The sequence below is a fragment of the Apostichopus japonicus genome, chromosome 4 (genome assembly GCF_037975245.1).
Source record: "Apostichopus japonicus isolate 1M-3 chromosome 4, ASM3797524v1, whole genome shotgun sequence".
NCBI lineage: Eukaryota > Metazoa > Echinodermata > Holothuroidea > Aspidochirotida > Stichopodidae > Apostichopus > Apostichopus japonicus.
The window spans coordinates 27587134-27607694 of record NC_092564.1 but is presented as its reverse complement, the minus strand read 5'-3'; the positions used below and the strand labels follow the sequence as shown (position 1 = coordinate 27607694).

The 20561-nt window shown below is 38.3% G+C and overlaps 1 protein-coding gene across 2 annotated transcripts; it reads right to left on the bottom strand.

Moving 5' to 3' along the window:
• Positions 1-626: 626 nt before the first annotated feature.
• LOC139967023 (origin recognition complex subunit 4-like) lies at positions 627-19248 on the bottom strand. 2 transcript variants are annotated; one of them, XM_071970630.1, is made up of 12 exons: positions 19095-19248; positions 15315-15486; positions 14141-14231; positions 13136-13297; positions 12281-12329; positions 11489-11637; positions 10733-10906; positions 10150-10236; positions 9224-9332; positions 8350-8445; positions 5857-5924; positions 627-4784 (listed from the first exon to the last, which is right to left on the bottom strand). In XM_071970630.1, exons 2-12 carry the CDS (start codon positions 15449-15451, stop codon positions 4587-4589), a joined length of 1320 nt encoding a protein of 439 aa, XP_071826731.1. In that variant the 5' UTR covers positions 15452-15486; positions 19095-19248; the 3' UTR covers positions 627-4586. The 2 variants fall into 2 exon arrangements, with proteins under 2 accessions (XP_071826731.1, XP_071826730.1); XM_071970629.1 differs by having other exon boundaries at positions 19026-19167.
• Between the last annotated feature and the right edge of the window lie 1313 nt (positions 19249-20561).

The window sequence follows — 20561 nt, the reverse complement described above, 5'->3', positions numbered from 1 at the left end:
GACGAGAAAATTGTGTAACTCTATTTCCCAAATTATTGAACAAAAAATATTAGTGAATCCCACTGATGAGTTTTTTTTTTTTTTTACAATTTTTTTTTTACATTTTTTTTTACCCCATTCCCAGTGGGGGGCCAGTGGGGGGGCCAGCCGATTTCATGGGGGGCCCCGGCCCCCCCCCCAGGCCCCCCCCCGTAGCTACGCCACTGGGTGGGGGGGTTCTATTCACCAATGAGTGACGGGCTACTAGTCTCACATATTCGAGTCAAAGTAAACGTAGGCTTTACTAAAACTAAAATAAACCCTTTATTGTTGCTTATAACCTCCCTGGAACAAGTGAGAGTAGCATATTAGTACCACTGGTCATAATGATCACCCGTGTGAAGTTGTGAACACGTTGTATCATTGTATGCCTATATATACATAGGGTGATCAGCTGATATATTGTGTTAGTCAACATATGTGTCTTTCGTCAAGAGAAGGCAAGTCATACAAAATTAAAATGGTTTGATATTTTAACTTGAAGGCTGGTCAGGAACATGATGATGTGGACTAGCTTGGTAAAACCCATGCCTATGATTACCCCAACATGACGTTCAAGAAAAGAAGCAGAACAAATTGAATGAACATTGAAAAGAAGTTCCAAAAAGTTTTCTTATCACGGACAGGCGCATTTATGTGCTCAGGAAAATCAATACGAGCGGACAATTTTTTTTAAAGTGAATGGTCCACCTGGAATCTGTCATCGGGGACTCTGCTCCGGTGATGTCAGGTCCAAAAAAGTACTGATCAACACATTATAATAGGTGCACAGTTGTCCACCCGATAAATTGAGTTGACTAAGCTGTGGCTTTATCATCGTGGTATAATTAATATGACAATAGTTTGCACCACGCCCACTACAATGTTTGCTTTCCGTAAAACTAGCCATAAAGAAGTCGTTTTGTTGAACGGTGCTGACATCACTCTAATATACTTGTATTTGTTTTTCCAGCCTGTAAATTAGCAATTTGGTGGGCGAAAACCATCACCAGCATTTACCACCCAGTAAATGATTACAATTAACTTTACTATCACTTCAAAAGCAGCTAGTGTAGGCGGCCTCGCCTTCTTTCAGAACTACCATATGTCATATATACACCTCTGCGTGAACGTGGATTTCCGGTAGGTATAGTCAATCCCTGTCGAAAGTTACCAGAACGGGAGGAACCTGCATTGGAAATGTAATTGCTTAGGCAGTCTGGCTATGTTCAATGAGGCGCGTAGTGAAGGGGGAGTGGCGAAGCCGGGGCGAAAGCCCTCTTGAGCAATTTTTTTTTTTGGTATGTTTTTATGATATCGCTAGTAATTTCAAAATAGAAAATGCTTAGATGCAACTAACAAGGCCTGGGAAGTGCCATTTCCAGCGAGCTGGGAGACATTTTCGGCCAAAATTTTCTAGTACGCTTCGCGCCAACTCGTGGTGACGCTACGCTTAGATAGTTTCCAGTGCCGAATCTACGGCCCTAATAGTTTGCCTACAGGTTCGCCCCTCCCTTGGCAAATTCCTCGCTACGCGCCTGTGTTCAATTTTCGGTCTTTACCTAGCCTACGATAATTTTAGAAGGAAGATTCTCTTCCTAGAAACCTGTACTGATCGATGTGCCCTTGAAAGCAGGTTTTTGTATTTGACTTTGATGAAACATCAATAAGACAAAACAGTGATATACTTCTTGTAAGTATACAACACCCACCGTACATTCTAAACATTTCCTTATTAAACTTAATAAAATAAAAATTAAATCATTTTAATTATAATATTATATTATAAATTATAATTATTAGATAAATTTCAGGTATTGTTTTATGATAAGGTTAACTTATATTTGTCATGTTTCTGATTCATATTGACTGTTTATTTTTGCTGACAAGAACGTTAAGTTCAGAATTTTTAATCGTTGAATGTAACTCCAAGTGGCAGTGGGCATCATTGTATACACAGCAACTGATTTTTTTTGAGATCGATATTGTGTTTTCAAAACAAAGTTATTTGAACGTGTCTTAAAAATTACATATAAATTTACGGCCGGGTAATGTTGTGAAAGAAGTCTTTGTCAGTTGTGGAGATTGTTCAATATTACGCAGTTTTCAAAGGGAGTTTATCATCCTATAATTATTTAGAAAAAGGTCAATGCTATAGGTCAAATCTGACAGTTGTGATTACTTCGGAGAGTTTTGAGTTGTTCCTATAATTACCACATTCGAAAACACCAATTTCTGTGTGTTGGGCGGGATGTGTGTCTTGAATTCACCTGTGTTTGTACATATGAAATCATTCAGGATGCCTCCAAAATGCACTTATGTCTGTTGCGAAACAAGAAATATATGCCTATGCAATTGGGAATGGGGAGAAGGGGGGGGGGGGCTGATGAGGGGGAACTTTATAACCAAATGCTACACGCTTGCTGTTTTCAAGTGTGTTAGTTTTGTCACTTTTTTACTTCCATTGTAACCTTCATTAATGACATCTATAATGATAATTCTTTTAGTTGTTCAAGTGACATGTTCACATTAGGTCATTTCTGTTAAAACACCGCAAAAAAAAAGACAAACTATGAAACGGTTCCTTTTAAAGACAGTATAAAAAAATGTCAAGACTTTGAGAAATCAAAAAGCACTGACCTTTTGGTTGTTCTTTAATTATTTTGAAAATTTTCAACTCAAAGAAGTTAAATATCAACGAATCTATTTTGTGAACTTGTTAATTGCCAGGTAGCTTTAATACTTTGAGCTTTTAATACTTTGCAGGACCGGTCTTGGTGATACCTATCCACAGAGCTTGAACTCTAAACCGATTCCTTTTTGTTGTTAACAGTCGTTCCAACCTAACATCGAGTAAACAAGCAAATACCTATACCAATTAACGTTTCCATAGTAACATATACACAGTGGCGGAGCGTCCATACAGTCAGGGGGGGGGCGGATGCCCCCCCCCTGGCGGACTCAAATGGACTGCTGGCGCCCTTTTCAGCTTTTTACCACGTTTTACTTATTCGCGATTATTGACTTTTTGATTGCGCTCTCATCTACCTATTGACATTTGTCACAAATAAGCAAGGCCCGGAAAGGGTCATTCCGGCAATCTACTTAGTACCTTTACTCAAAAAATTTCTGTACGCTCCGTGCCAACCCGTGGTGGCGCTCCGCTTAGATAGTGTCAAAAGCGCCCCTACAGACCATTCTCGCCCCCCCCTGACCGATACCCCTAGCTCCGCCACTTCATATACACCACAACTATTAGATAACAGTACCAATCGCGACTGTTAGCAATGATGCGTACTATATTCATAGGTCAATGACACCAGTGAGAAACCAATATGATTGTGAAAATATAAACTGTATAATGAAAAATAAAAACAATCTCAAATAAACTGAATTGTTTTGTCCATTACATTTAATGTCAATCATATAGGCAGCTGCAGAATTTGACACCCTGAGAAACGGAGAACCGATCGCTGCAGAAAATAGCAAAAACATCTTGAATGTTACTCGTTTCAAAGTATTCTAACCTCTCCGGGTAACATGTGAGGGCAAGATGGTCTTCAAATAGCCCAAAAATGATTTCATATGGAGAAGTAATCAAATATTTCATGGCAGGATGTCATTCAGATTAAAAAGAACATCAAGATGTTAACTTTTTAAGACGTGGAACTCAAAATTCATGTCTCCTGAAAAATGGTCAGTTTCAGTCAGACTAGAGTCTCATTTTCCAGACATCAACACTTTATTACCTCAATTTATTACCTAGTTGTCTGCAACTGTCAGTATTCGATGATGTACGACACAAAAATTCAAACAGGTAACATGCAATTTCATTTCTTAGCAAGTTTGAGCCAACATTCCCTTTTTTTTCTTCTCTTTTTTGGCGGTATATAATTAATGAATAACACATCTTCTTCGTTGGTTTGATTACAGTTGAAACTAGACACCCTCATATAAAAATTGTTAGTTCATAGGAAGCTTCCACTCAATGAGGGCGCTATTGGAAAGTTAATAACCAGGCAAGCTGAAATAAACACATAGAAGTCAATGTAGCGTGCCGACACATCAGTGATAGGCTTACATAAGCAAACCAGGCCGAACATAAGTACAAACCTCCATTTGTCTATTTCTTTCTCTACAGTCTATCAAACAACCGCAACACCGCCCCCACTATGACCAGTTTCGGGAGGCAGCAGTTTCAAGGCATGTACCTTTTTACCATTTGAAAGCATTTACCAATGTTGTCCTCTGTCTGGCAGAGAATTCTTCATTGGTACTTAGTTGTAATGTACTCATATCTGTAATGTACTCACATTGGTGGATTGGATGTTCTAGTTTTTAGTTCATCCCCATCTTGATATCTGTCGTGACAGTTTCGTACATTTTATTTTTTGTTTTGCTTCAATAATGTGTGTGATTCTTTGTAATACTACAATATAAATATACATTATTACGTAGTGACCTCATCCGAGTAAGTTAGGTCGCCACTACGCGAGCATTTCTCTGAGGATGTGTTTCGGAGTAATCCACATCAGAAGATCTCACATCTCTCGGCTCGGTAATCTTTTTCACGAAGGCAGAGGATTTGTTGCCCACATCTTGAGCTCGCTTGGACATCCAGAGAAGGAGTTGAGGGTCTCCACTACCTGAAGAGGTGTCACCAGTAGCTTTAAGGATCGGTATTCCTTTGGTGTTAACTTGGCGCCGGTGAAGCCAGATCCCTCAACTGGACGGACTAACTCTAAGACAATAAGCTGTTCGAAAGCCTGTAGAGATGTGGAAAGCAAATTCATCGAAATATGACTGATTGGATGGGCGTTTGAAGCAGTAATGTGACGTTACTTTGTATGATATTTTCATATCTTTATGAAGTATTCTGCAGGTATCTTTCTTTGATTGTTCTCCCTAGCAGGTACGCAGTGTCCTTATGTTTAGCTCGATTATAACGTGAGTGTCGATCCTGTTTGAAACACAATAGGATAAAGTATAGGCAGCCTCCAAAAAAAATTGTAGTGTTGCTCACAAACAAGAACATATCAGCTAGTTTTTTTTTCCTGGTTGAACCTTTTTATTGTTCTCCTAAACAGGTAGGACTCCGTCACTTAGCTTCCTGTTAGTCTCAATTAAGCAAGTTTCCCCAAACATTGCTCCACATATATGAATTTGTAATGTTGGCTTATTGTCCACTGCCACAAGCTTAGGGAGTATGTGGTCATATAGAGGTTTTGTGTGCACCCTCATCTGATTATCAACAACACAACTTCTATTACTTTATGGTTTCTTATATTCAATAATTCATTAACATCCTTTATATTCATTAGTACTGACCTCATTTCCATCTTTACACATTGTTTCAAGTACTTAAGCTCTTCTAATACTATACATATTCATAGACATCTTTCATATTCATTAGCACTTATCTTAATCTAGAGCCCTAATTTCCATCTCTGAAGCTTGCGCCCTCTTACGATGCATCAATATTCATTGCTACCGACCTTAACACCCCCCCCCCCCACCCCAAGTTATCCTTGTCCTTGCTAAAGAAACATCCATAGGAAATGATCTCGTTTGTGAATGATATAGGAAGTGTGTTCTTTCGTTCATGGAAACTGTACAGGATATATATAGTTACATATAAGCATCACTATGGTAACAAGGTGCATAACAGTGTAATTCAGTTCCTTAGACTTTGCTTCCATTTTCAAATCTAGGTTATTTTCCTTGACTGATCCAGAGTCTGAATCCTAGGAAGTATAAATATAATCAAACAGCCAAATAGTTACTTTTCATTATTTTATTTTTATTTTTAAATCCACAGTCAACCAACAATGTACATACCTTTAGGCACACAGGTTTTCCAAAACATTGGATGGAATTAGATTTCTTCTGTACAAACTTCTGATATTCTGTAAAAGATGAAGACATTTTTGAAAAGTGTTTTTAATATATATATCATTAAATATATAACAATATGTGAGGATATAGTACGACCCTCCCCCACCTCCCACCCCTCAGCATTGTCATTCATTTATTCAGTACTATGCCCCCCAATTATTTTCCTTCAAACAGCTCACACAATGATCAAATTCATCCCATTGATATTACTTTTTTACCGGAAAGTCAACAGGCTTAGTGGTTCCCTCCTGCGTCTCATATGGGAAGATAAAGTGCACACTGTGGGGTTATTGTTTTGATAAATTTACAAATTTGCTGACCTCAAATGACCCTTGACCTCCACAGAAAATAATAGGGTTCTTGTACTACGAAAAAGTGTACGAATGAAGTTATCCAGGATTTACTTGGGAGTAATTGTGTTTACAAAGTTTTCAAGCTTTGACTGCTGCTGCCGCTGACCTCACATGACCTTTGACATCCACAGTAAACGATAGGGACTTTATACTAAGGTGGTTCCACATGTATACTACATATGACTTTCATCAACCTTTGCTTTTGTAGTTTACATTGTTTACAAGGTTTTCAGACTGTCACCTCTGGTGGCATCAAATGACCAATCACCCTTGACCACTTTTTGAGTGATTATGTTAAAAAGGCCCTAGATAGACACACAAATTCATACACAAACACGTTTGCCATCATGCCTTCCTTATATGCCCTCATGCCAAAGCAAGGAATTAAAAGGGTGAACAAAATGGAGAGCATAATGGAAAAACTACAGCAGTCAGCAAATTGGTTCAATTAATTCAAGGAGAGATTACATCAATAAAAAGAATGCTTCAATTGTCTAGGCCAAAGAAGTCTCTTACACAGCCATTATCTTTAAAGGCACAAGCAAATCCCAACCCTCTTCCTCAGCAATGCTGTCACACAACCATCCTCAATTCAAATGACAATAATTGTACCCATTGCATCACCCCCCTCCTGCCTCTGACTCCAAAGCATTTTTAATAATAACAACCCAGCAACTGTTGGTTCTGCAAGTACCCCAGCAGCCTGTACCACATACCTTACATTATGCATGTCCAACCACCTTGCAAACATACATATGCCTATATTGACACCTACAAAGAGTAGACAACTTGTGGCAGTGACGAATCTTGCATTCGAACCTTTCTCATCTGTTTATTCCTCATTATTCATTATTGTTGACATGGATACCTACTTAACTTAAAAGGGAATAAGTATCAACTTTTTTGTCTACGGCAAACTGAACTGTAAATATATTCATGAATGCCATGGAGACATTTAATAAACCACCCTTTGAAAACAGAAAACAACATCACAACTTGTGAGTCATAATTATAGATCATAAGCAGTTGTCATGACAACCGGAGGGTTATTTTCAAACTATGATTTAGAGAGGCGAGTGAAGTACGGTATCAATAGTGATATAGAGGAGAGTTCCTGAAGATCCTGAGAGTTTACAAACGAACCAAGACAGTAGTTCACCTGCACACATCGCAAGACATTTGTCACAATAAATTTGACTTAGAGCGGAACGAGGCAAAACAAACATTGACAATTTCAAGAATACCTTAGGACATTAAACGACACCTCATGAAAGGACCGGATGGTTGCAAAATCAGATAGTGTTATAGATCAAACATCCAGTCAAAAGACTACGATAAAATTTGTTGCTAAATCATTATTAACTGATCCGTAAAAGCCAAAGGCGTGGTGATTCCTTGTCAATACAGGAACCTCAAATTAAAGCAGCTTAAAGTGTCAATAAAGTGGTCAATAATTTCAAATCTTCCCGGTTATTGATTCTAGATAAGATTGCAGGTGATCAAACTAAGACAACAAGATTATTCTGACCAGAGAGTTTCAATGAGTTTGTAACTAATACATTTGATTTGATTTTCAATATTTAGTAACCAAGACACATTTCACATTAACAATAGGTGAGATGGAAAATGGCATTGCACAATGTTCATCATTATTTGCATGGTGGCTAGGTTTAGTCAAGGCAATAAACTACACTATGTATGAGATCTGTACGGAATAGTATATAAGATTTTGCCAACATCAACTCAAAAAGCTGATTTTAAATTGAAATGCAAGATCTTCAAGTTGTCACCATTGTTGATCTTTAAGTGATCAGCAACATGTCTTACATTCACTAATGTGGAACAGCAAAACCAGGTATTTCAATCAAGGTATGTACTTTCAGGGATGTATTGCTTCATATTGCTCAATCCTTATTGTGGAACCAGAGACAAACCAAAGAGGCTGTAAACTGCCTTCTTGCAACTCCTGGCATTATAGCAATGTTGTTTGTGACTGGAGCTGTGGTTACAAGTATTATCCACCTCCCTTAAAGGTTTCAGTGCACATGGACGGGCAGGGTTTATATCATGAATCTTTACATACCGTTATAGACCATTTCAAAATTGATGTTGCTGCCCTCGTATAACTCAGCCAGGTGTTTCATCGCGATAATCAAGCACAGCTGCAGGATAGTTAAACCTGTCAAAAATCAGATCAGTATCAATATTTTATCCAAATATTATCTTAGAAAATATTTTGAGATTATAATTATGTCCTACAAGCATCTGATAAAGAATGGTGCACAAAGAGAACAACTTTAATGTTGAAACTGTGTGTTTTCATATAATCACACAATTTCTGTCCATTTGGTTTAACATCTTAAAAAATATACACTTTGATTCCATTTTAAGCTGATTCACTGAAGTATTTACTTCAGTGTCCTATATGAACTTAAGTTGTAAGTCTAATTGACAGCAATTTGCACCTCTATACAGTCAGAAGGGGGGGGGGGGGGAATGGAACATTTGGTAATATTGTGCATTGTGCATTGAACATTTGTTTTTTAATAAATCAAAGGACAAATAGAATATAGTTGTGTACTGTGAATAATGAAGAAATGGACTATGGTTGATGTCCATAAGTATATGGAAGATAGCTCTGCGTAGTGTTAGTAATGAAATGTAACATAGACAATAGGAATGTAGTTATGCAGTGCCCACGACAATGAAGAAATAATGTTATGTATCGTCATAAGTGAACTGAAACGTAAAGAAATTGAAAACTGTTTTTGTAGCATCTCCAACCACATGGAATATTGGTATGCAATGCCCATAAGATGTGCATACATAAAAGGATTATGTAGTGTTAGTAAAAAAATTCAACATCATGAAATGGAAAATGGTCAGGTGGTGTCCATTGAGCATACGATCTATGGTTAATTGCATCATGGGTAATGAATTAAAAACAAGTAACTCACCTTGTAGCATCGCAGATTTTGAGTCACAACTAGACATTTTCAGAGCGTCCAGGACATCTGCGGAGTCTAACCGTGGATGAGAGGGACCCAAACGACAGATCGGTATAAGCTAAATGTCGTAAATGGAATGAAGAGTATAGTAATACAGACATTGACAGATGGGTATAAGCTGAACATCGTAAAAGGAATGAAGAGCAGAGTACTACAGACATCGAAGGTGATACATATCTGCTAAACCGGTTGCCAAAAATCCCTACAAGAAGAATAGCAAATTGTAATTTGTTGTACATAAATCTTGCTCATGCCAAAGAGAGCAACCTTCCACACCTGAATACTGTTTTCATGAAAACTTGACTTTGACAAGTTGATGAGGCTTTTACAGGAAATGATATAAAAAGTTTTACATGCTAATAACTGCAATGACATCCAAGTGCTAATTTATGCAATACAGAAATAAAATGAGTTATACAATATTTGTCATCCACTCTAGATACAGACATAAAAAATAGGTTACCCCAGACAGGCAAGCAACAGGAAGAAAATTCACTGTCATATTCCATTGTCGAATTACAAGGAAATAAACATTGTAAGGTAACTGCAGTGGCACTTGCCAAAACCAGATGCTAGCTGCCACCAGGGGGAAGTCAAGTATACACTGCATCAACCAGTAAACTTTCTGGTAAATTCAGGTGAAATGAAAACTTATTTCCGATGATGTGAACTTAGAGACTATCTATATTATATGGACAGAGATGAATACACCTGTAAACATTCAAAAAAGCAAAGCAAATAATGGTGTGATTATTTTAAGTGAAAATTTGACGAAGGACAAAGTTTTGGCAAAAGGATAAATATTGTAGAGAAAAATTAAGAATAAAAAACTAAACCAATATCTGTTATGCACAGTTATTGGTATATTATCTTACCAAAATGGAGTAGACGGACCGAATACTTTTATCCAAATCATAGAGATGCCGAAGGGAATTCTCAACGATTCTTTCCTGCAAAAATTCCTGTCGAATAAGAAAAGACAAAAAGGAACAGTGAAGTATGGAAGTCTTCCCCAAGCCTCATGTTAGCGATATCTGACAGAATCTGGACATGAAATTTGACTCAAGTTCATTGTTCTTTGGCTGTTGTGTTTACAAAGTAGAATAAACAAACAGATGTAATTGTACTTTATTAACGATTTGCCAAAGTTACTAATCTAGCAACATGGACATTGTTAAATAGGCCCCACACTGCCCAACTGATAACGACGGTTTAAATCGCTTTTAGCTTCAATCTGGAAAACTGAACATAATAGGCTTTTTCCAAAACCTGTCAGTCGGCAGTGTGCGGCACTAAACCGCACTGTTTTAGCAAACGTAACCAATGACAGGGAAACGATTTCCCATGTAACCAAAAAACAAGGGGTCAGTTGTAATGGAATGGCTCTTAACAAATATCAAAACTTTAGGTCAAGACAGTCCAGTCAAGTCCAGGCACTGCGACCCTCTCAAGATTTACCTTGACATGAGAATTCCACTCAGTGCAGAACTTCTTACTGAGGTAGTTCAGTGGCAGAGTCAAGGCATCTTCACAAACCTTACAGGCTTGCTCAAAGCTGAGAGAATGGAACAGATGGATCTGACGATGAGAGAACCGAGATTTCACTCTCTTCTCCAGCAACTCCACCACGTCCTAGAGAGAAATGCCAAGAAATTCATGACAGGAGACTAAAACCCAACCATCATCATCATCGTCCTAAGTTATGGAGATACTCAGAACACCTGTCTTGAATAATTTCCCCGGAAAGGCTGTGAAGAACGTTATATTCCCTTTTGGAAAATATCACAGATTTAAATGTTTCTCCACACCAAAGTTTACAAAATGACAGCCCCAAATACAACTTTTTAATTCTAGGATATCTCCCATATTGAGCAAGATTCTGTCCTAGCTGTTTGGGGGGGGGGGGAGCTGTTCATCACAAAAATCTCTGTCACAAAAGCTATAGATGCCAGTTGGGTTTACGTCTCTTCTTCAAGAAGACTATTTTTTGGATAAGGGAACCAATAATAAAATTTGACTTTGTGCTATTCCTTCTGAGTATTATAAGAATAGCTAAACAATGACATTTTAAGGTCGGTGAACAAGCGCTGCATATAGTGTCCCATTGCTGTAGTAAGGCTGTTGCCTTAATAACCCAAACTGGTTGAAATAAAAGTCACAGTGAATAATATTGCCACTCATAATGAAAAGCAAAATACGAGCGAAGAATCTCACCAGTCGACAAGTCAGTCCGATCACTGTGACAGGCGTTTGCTCCGATTGGCTGATATCAAATAGATTGTAGAGGAGTGTTTGGTTCTTATGGTGGGCAAACAAATCGAACTCTTCCAGAACGAATAATATGCTCTGAGATTTGCCTTCGTCTGAGACAAGAAGATTCCCACAGCAACAAAAAAGAAGAAGAAGAAATAGAAATATGAGGGAATAACAAAATTGAGATTCTAATTAAAATCTTTGTCCTTCTGACTTCATCCTTCGCTTTAAATAAATTATTTTCCTTGTATCAGTGACAGATCAGCCACTACTCTTTAAGATATTTTCTGGTAAATAAATATTAATCAGTATTATGGCAAGTATATTAAGCTTGGTTTTTTTATTTTGTCTCCAGGACAAGATGGAAGTTTCTTACATGATTTTACTGAAAAACACAGTAGGCAGCATGCAAATGATGAATATTGTTGCATGCTGCTAGAGAAAATAGCTTGTCATTCTCAGGTCACAAAGTATTCTTTGCTGTTTTGAAAATAACATTTTCACCTGTCACAGACGATAAGACAACTACCCATTCTGCCTGCTAATGATGTCCATCATAGGATTTTGTAGCAACAAAACAATGTGAACTATTCATTTATATATTTCTTCCATGTACATAAACAAAAATAGAAAAGGACAAATAAAAATAGCAAGGAAAGAATACATTTAGAAACAAAGACAGACGGAAATATTGACACACCGGTTGAAGAGTTTCATGAACAGAAAGAATCCCTGACATCAGTCGTTCCTTACCTTTCTTCAAAGCCTCCAGTAAAAATGAAAGCTTTTCGGCCATGGAACCCTGATAAGGAGAGAGACAAATGAAGTTAGGAGAATAACAATCTAGTAATCAACTCTGTGTTCTTAAGGTGGCATACTCCTATTAGAGTCTATATCCATCCGCTCCATTGTTCTCCTTCAGAAAAAGTGCCAAAAAGCAGCAGGAGAACATCTTTTTTGACCAGTTATCAATCATGATTTAGCTTTTTTGTGGCTTGCATGTTAAAGAGTATGAATGGAAGTACATGTGGTGAGAAAGTTGGGTCAATTGAGGCAATTTTGGACCCCTTTAGGCCCCCCAGGAGCAGCGTAGGAAAATTGTTTACTACTGAGTGAAGAGGTTTGTTAACAAGTGACGAAAACTTCCGGCTCAGATAGCAAACAATCTACATGGTCATGATACAGAAAATTGATGATGCCATGGAAGGCCAACTTGTGAGCTATCCAGTGATGGGTAGCGTTTAGCTAGTGAACACTTCTATCTAGACTTGGAGACCACATTACTTTTGTGATTTAGTGTGTAAGTCAATGGGGCTTCTAATGGGCGTATGCTACCTTATGCCACCTCTATTCATGTAGAGTACAGACCAGAGCTGATGCAGGAAGTAACGGTTGGCTTGTTGTAGTAATCGGTTACCGTAGTTACCGACTACATAATACAGCAGGTGGGGCAGTTAAAACTAACTTTGTATTTGTCGAGGAGCCAATCAATGTTATAACAATCTGTCATAGGTTCTGTTATACATTAACTATAGATTAAACTATAACATACAAACAAAATTTCACATAATTACACAATCTCGCATAAGTTTTGCAAATTCAACTCACAAATACTCTGTCTTTGACGGTATTCTCCAGCCTCAGTTGTCTGGTGATTTCCTGGACGGCTAATCGATCATCTGTTTGTAACAGACCGTTCAGATGAACTTGGAGAATATTCCCAGATATTTTAGAGTCTTTGGCCAGCTCTGAGAGGATGCTAGACATCAACTGAAATTTTTTTTTACACAAATGAATAGCAGACAGAAAAAATTACTAAGAAAACATACTATGTCGTGTTTCACTTGGCAACGGATCATAAATTTTGAGTTTGAACTTATTTATAAATATATACATAAATAACAAGGTGGAGGAGGTGGAGGAGGAGGAGGAGGTGGAGGTGGTGGTGGAGGAGGAGGAGGAGGAGGAGGAGGAGGAGGAGGAGGAGGAGGAGGAGGAGGAGGAGGAGGAGGAGGAGGAGGAGGAGGAGGAGGAGGAGGAGGAGGAGGAGGAGGAGGAGGAGGAGGAGGAGGAGGAGGAGGAGGAGGAGGAGGGCAGAAGATGGAAGAATTTTGCGAGCTATCCTCCTTTACAAATAAACCAGAAAGAAAGAGGGATAACAAAAACAAAACAAGAAGAGTAAAAAACAATGAGAAAAGGGTAAAACCTACAAATTACCTTTTGATAATTAAAACTAATACAATAAATGAGACTTTAAATTTGCATTTGCAGGAGCACAAAGTTTCAGCAGCATCCTTTACATTCTTTATCCAAGTAATTCCAGAATCTGGATAGTGGCACCACTGTTCTTAAAATGCCATCGAGATATTTTTCAGAGGTGGTAAGGTTTCAAATGAAAGTGATAGGCAAAAAATGTGTGTTATATTTATGATGTGAAAAATGTGAAAACATGTTATATATGAAAGAAGATTAGAAATATTCTTACCATAGAATAGAATACTATACAGTATGAAATACAATAGAATACAATAGTGCAGTATAGAATACAAAACAGTATTAAATACAATAGAATACAATAGTGCAGTATAGAATAGAAAAAAACAATTATCTTACCATAGTCTTGCCTGCACCACTGGGTCCAATTACCAGGGCACTGTTACTCTCTCCAATAGTGGCACACCTTCTTATGAGGTCAGTCAAATGTCTGTTATTAGAGATAATAATAATATTAGGGTTAGGGCAATAATGTGCTTCCTATGTGTCCAGTGGTCCCATTATCATGCACTTTCATATTGTATTGCCTTTTTTTCTCTCTTTGTTTCCCTTCGTTGTGAATAGTTGCTTGGATACTCACAATATTGAAAACAAAATGAAGCAACTGAAAAACGTACATGAACATGAGGGGATCAATAAACAAACTGAATCACTACAATTTTGTATTTTGAACAATTTGCATGCAAGAGCTGTTTATACAAAATAAAATTGGGGGGGGGGTGGGTGAATAAAACAACATAATTTGAAAAAATTAATGAAGTATAATATTCATCCTTCGTATTTGACAGCAAATATCATACTCATGATTTTCTATATTTGTACTGGAAATTGTTACAAATTACAAACAATAAATCCACAAACTTGCAGAATCCTATGAGCAGTTTTCTGTATATACCATCATTGATTAATTGACAGTTTTACTGTTATCATAAATTTATTACTATTTACAACAATGGGCCAAGTATTTAGGCTTACAAACCAAATACAGATCCCAGTGGTAGTGAAGAGGATGGTACAAACAGTCATCGTGCATGTTGACCTGTGCAGGATTCCTAGCTACAGCATATTCCATGTGCATTACTGTGCTTAAAGGGTGTGAAGACTCGCGCAAAAAGAAATGTCTAATGCCGGTAATCTGACCTAGTTTCTGATGAGGTGTAACAGAAGTGTTAGACACCACCATCGATCCCAGAAAATACACACACACAGCTTGCTACCGTCGGTAAGTAGACGCTAGTGTACAGTCAATACATACAGCTGCGGTCAATACCCACAGCAAAGTGTACAACGATACAGGGATGGACATCTCAGGTCCAGCTAAAGATAACAAGGTATCACGTTTCATTACTGTCTGCATTTTGTAGTGACACTAACAAAACGTCACTTGCAAGCAACAGAAAGTCAACTTTTTCAGATGGCCGCACAGGGTTTGGGTCAAGTCTTCAATGCCTTTAAAATACTTAAATGTCCTGGATAGCTCATGATTACCTTCTTATCTTTTTTTTTAACTTACTCTCTTTGACTTTGAAATGTCCCATCCATATTTTCAGGGAGCGAATTCTGACATATTCGAGCTCTCAGTAGATCTTGAACCTTGTCCCAAACTTCATCATCTGCTTCCTTTAGACCATACTCCTTTTTCTTCACCATTCTGGGCTTGAAAATGGTTCTGTATTCTGCGTTCTCTAAGAAACATGAAAGACATATAGATGCATTCAATTCAGATGTGTCTTGATACACTTACTGGCATTATTAGTACTCCCTATTCATTACAGGCGCGTATCCAGGATTTTCAAACCCGGGGGGCGCGAATTACTATCTAAGCGGAGCGCCACCATCGGTTGGCGCGCAGCGTACAAGAAAATTTCTTGTTTTGAAACCCCCCAGATCACCGGAAACGGCACTTCTCGGGCTTGAAATGACCAACCAGATGTACACTTTTTGCCTGGAGAACCAAGTATTTCCTAATAGTTTTTTTTCCATCCATAACCTTTTTGAAGATTGTCAACCCGGCACACATCATGTTCGACCTGATCGCATCTCCTGTGGGTCTTTGCTTTTGTAGGTGATTCTACGTCGCGGCCCAAAATACCCGTCAGCCCCACTTTTCAAGGTTTTAAGCCCCATATTTGTTCAGAATTTGAAAATTCACATTTCTCGTGAATAAACTCACTTCAAAACATACCCATAATGTTGTATAAAATTTCATCATGATGGACAACCAATATAGAAAAACTTCCTTCAACCCCTAACAGACCGGTCAAAATTGCACGAGTAGAGGGAAGTGTGATGCAGAATGTTGGTCAGAAATTTTCTAAACTTCAGACACAGTTAATTTATTAGTGTAGAAATATTACAACCTCTTATAACGGCTATTATAAAACTTGGTTGAAGGAAATGAAAAAATAGCAGATATTTCCGAAAGCGAACACTACACACATAGGCGTAGGGGCGCGGCGGCAGTGGCGGAGCTAGGGGTATTGGTCAGGAGTGGCGAGAATGGTCTGTAGGGGCGCTTTCGACACTATCTAAGCGGAGCGCCACCACTGGTTGGCGCGTAGCGTACAGAAAATTTTTGGGTCAAGATACTCCCTAGATCGCGGAAATGACCCTTTCCGGGCCTGGCTAATTTGCAGATAAACGAAGAATAAGGTGTCATCGCCAAATTACACCAACAAAATGTGACAAATGTCAATAAGTAGATGAGAGCGCAATAAAAAAGTCAATAATCACGAATAAGTAAAAAGTGGTAAAGAGCTGAAAAAGGCGCCAGCAGTCCATTTGAGTCCGTCAGGGGGGCATCCGCCCCCTGACCGTATGGACGCTCCGCCACTGCGCGGCGGGGTGCAGCCCCTAATTCGCCATTACTAATGTAAAAGAGAGTATTGACATAATTGGACCTCCATGCTTTTTATGCATCTACATGAGACATGTCGTTGTTTACATTAGCATCCCGCGGTATACTGCGCAATTTGAACGGACCATACGGTACATGATGGCATGCGATGTAATAACCGATGCCTGCTTATAGGTTATTGACATGAACACGTTGAACGCGCGCTTGGCGCGCGAAAATTTTTGGTTATTTTTTCATGCAAGTCGGACAATTTTGAGGCTTTTCATCCTGGAACGCCATTTTCATGCTCACTGATATGATGTGATATCTGCTGTTTGCGTTACAAATTCGAACAGGCGCGTAGCGAGGAATTTGCCAAGGGAGGGGCGAAGCCTGTAGGCAAATTATCTAAGCGTAGCGCCACCACAGGTTGGCGCGAAGCGTACAAGAAAATTTTGGCTGAAAATGTCTCCCAGATCGCTGGAAATGACACTTCCCAGGCCTTGTAAGTTGCCTCTAAGCACTTTCCATTTAGAAATTACTTAGCGATATCATTTAAAAAAATGCTGAATGGGGGGGGGGGCGGGCGGTCGCCCCCATCCCAAAATGCGTCATGTTCCCCGACGACACGGTCGAGTTCGAGACCAGCCACAGTCGGTTTCATAGCACAATTCTACACACGCGTTATGATAGACCATATATAGTATATGTATAGATCATTAGTGAGAGAGGAAAATGGAAACGTCAAAAAATGGAGTTGTCGGTGTAAGGGGTTGGGTGAGTCACACTTTTGCGAAATCATTGATCCGCCACTGGCTACCCTTCAGCGCTGTAATGATGTCACTGTTCCTCTTTCTCTTCCCGGTGTCTTCGCGTTTTTCTTTTACTCCCTCCTTTTCTCCTTTTTCTCTCTTTCTTCTTTTTCTTTTCCCTTCCTTCCTCTCCTCCTCCTCTTTTTTCCCCTCTTTTTTCCTTTTTTCTTCTCTTTTTTTTTCTCTCCTCTTTTTCTTACCCGGGGGGCGCGCGCCCCCAACGCCCCCCCCCTGGATACGCACCTGCATTATGTCAATGATCTCTGAAATGTTGCCAAGAAAGTGTTTAAGTCTGATGGTTGTATTCCAAAATAGTTCAAATAAAATATTGAAAGTCAACTTCTGCCCCTTGTAACATCTAGGCTAGCATTTGTTATCTCTTTTCAGTGGGAAGTGTATTATAAACTACAGAATTCAGAACCACCAAAAGGAATACAACGAATGATTTTACGGAAGCATGTAACTGCTACTCATTATATATTGTTTTCTGAATTTATCAAACACCCTTTTTAAGTTTTTAAGAATTAGCAAAAGTTTTGAAGTTCAATTGTAGGCTTTGTCAAGGTTTGACAAGCAAAGAGTGATTGCATGTTAGATATATGTAGTAAGATTCTCTCAATTGTAAAATGCTGTTCCATAATTTCAACTTTTTTTAGAATTCTCAAAAATCTGTTCATATTCATTCACTTACATTTTTGCTTGTTTTTCCTTGTTTTTCTCTTCTTTTTTTGTCTGTCACAGCAACGTACTTCTGTAAAAATGCTCATTATGCAATGAAGCAGTATATTCTCTCAGATTTCAACACATTTAAGTTGATATTTCCTTCTGGTAAAATCCTTTCATTTGGAAGCTTATATATTATGTTACATTACCATTAGTGCTTACTTGACCAATTGTCAAGTAAATACACAAACTTAAAGGGTGTGAAGACTCGCGCACAAAGAAACCTCTCATGCCGGTAATCTGACCTAGTTTCAAATGAGGTGTAACAGAAGTGTTAGACAGTGTAGGCGATAAGCAGAAAACTCCACTTGCAAGCAACGGAAAGTTAACTTTTTCAGAGCGTGGGCGAGTCTCTAATGCCTCCAACCTAGTACAATTCCATTCAACCAACCAACTGTCAATTTGCGCACGTCATAATTAGATAACCATAAATGACCAGGAATTAGCTAGTCTCGGTCTGAGGCCTGGCCTACTATGTATTGCAACATTCTCTTTGCTTACTGCAGGCTAGGCCTAGGCCTAGAGCAGAGATCGTGGCAACCCCATATGCATTACATCATGTTCCTTCAACATTATGTTACCATTAAATTGGGGGGCCCTGCTGAATAACTACAAAAAAAAAAACAAGGTAGGCTACACATACTTTATGTTTATGTTATGAGGAATTGGAAGTGACTGGTCAAATGTAGCCTAGCCTACACTTACTACTTAGGTTATACACTGTAACCTGTAGGGTACAGTACTACCGAATTTGACTGATGTCGTCTTACTCTTGATACTAGTCTTACAGTTACACATTTTCAAAACATATAAACAATTAATTAATAAGTAACCGATGCAATAAAAACATTACGATCGTCTAGGTTACTCGTATTTGTTTAATCTTGCCGTTGTGACTTTTTCCTCTTTATGATTTCTGTACCTGATTTAGCACTGCACCATAGAAATTAATAAGGATCTATTTCTATGCACTGCACTCATCACATTTTTCGCGGAAATAATTTTCAAAGCAAACTTCTGTAAGGGTGTACAGAAAAACTATATTTGACCTCAGTCTAATATCACGTTGTATAAATGTCGTTAAACGGCATCCGTAGGGACATCGTTTTTTGCGTAAAATTTCACTTTCAACATGCCCTATATCTGCTATCAAGAGTTATCTTTTAGAATGGTTGTAATAATGATTACATATCAATACTTCTCAGTCGTAATTCTGTATCCTGTGGAACCATTTCGCTGAGATATTAATGGACGAATTTCTCGTACGTTTTCACGGTAGGCCCCTTCGTGCAAGGTCAATAGACGACTATAACATTAGGTCCAAAATATTCAGATTCAGGTCCCGGTTGTCCATTTTTACCGCTACAACTCCTCGCTACGTATCTACGGTGTCTTTTAAGCAACATCATTCGAAACAACGTTCTACATCATCGATAAGGTCTTTCTTGTCATTTTCTAAGGCATTTCTTACTACTTTTATACGATATAAGTGAACTACGGGGAAGGAACCAATGGCGTTCTTTCCATTACCAACCTTAACCCTCCTCCAAAAGCGATCAATTCGCTTAATTTGTTAAGAAACAGTTGCAAATTCTCCAAATATTGTATTTATTCGTTCTTATTTGTTGTGTTTATTAATAGCCTATCTTTCATATGCGTCCAGCGCCCTCTTTTTCAAACGTTCACTATAGGCCAAGTGACAGAGCTTTGTTTGACAGGTATCCGAGATCTCCGGAAATTGAAAAATCGGTTAGTTTCACTTTTTGTCCTTAATACCTTACCTTAATACGATCGTAAATTATCTTTTAGATATTACTATGGAATGATTACCATCGAGATTTTGGCCGAATCTTTCGTGAAACTCTATCAAATGATTAAAAATGAACATATTTGGAATGTTTCGATTTTTTTATAGGCTTAAAGCGAAATAAATATATTTTTTTGTCGGGACGAATAATTTCGAGCAGATAAATATTTACAAAACGTCGTTATCTTTGGATAGGGGGCATATCAACTTATACAAACGTAAAGTTTGGCTCACCTCTTACACGTAGTTTTTGATAAAAACAAGGATTTTTCGTTACGTACATGTTTGAACGTCACCTCATAAAAATCATCATAGACCTACTGAGGCCAAAGCATGCCGGGATGAACAGTAACGATGTAATCCCTTTTATATAATCCGAAGGACCCCCTGATCCATATGCATGAGTTTGGTAAGAATCGGAAAAGTCGCGATTTTGAGCCAAACTTGAAAAAAAAAATCTTAAGGCTATATAGTTGAAAAAAATATGGGGGCTTAAAGTCGAATTTCTCAGATTTCGTCTTTAGATTTTGTTACTAATTTTAAATAAAAAACTACGAGTAAAAGGTAAGCCAAACTTTACGT

Coding starts and splice junctions, on each gene's coding strand:
- LOC139967023 (XM_071970630.1), bottom strand. CDS start 15,451: ATGGTGAAGAAAAAGGAGTATGGTCTAAAGGAAGCAGATGATGAAGTT. Junction 13,298..14,140: donor GTGGTGCAGGCAAGACTATG/GTAAGATAATTG, acceptor AAAAAATTTCAG/TTGATGTCTAGCATCCTCTC. Junction 5,925..8,349: donor TTTTGAAATGGTCTATAACG/GTATGTAAAGAT, acceptor CATCTTTTACAG/AATATCAGAAGTTTGTACAG.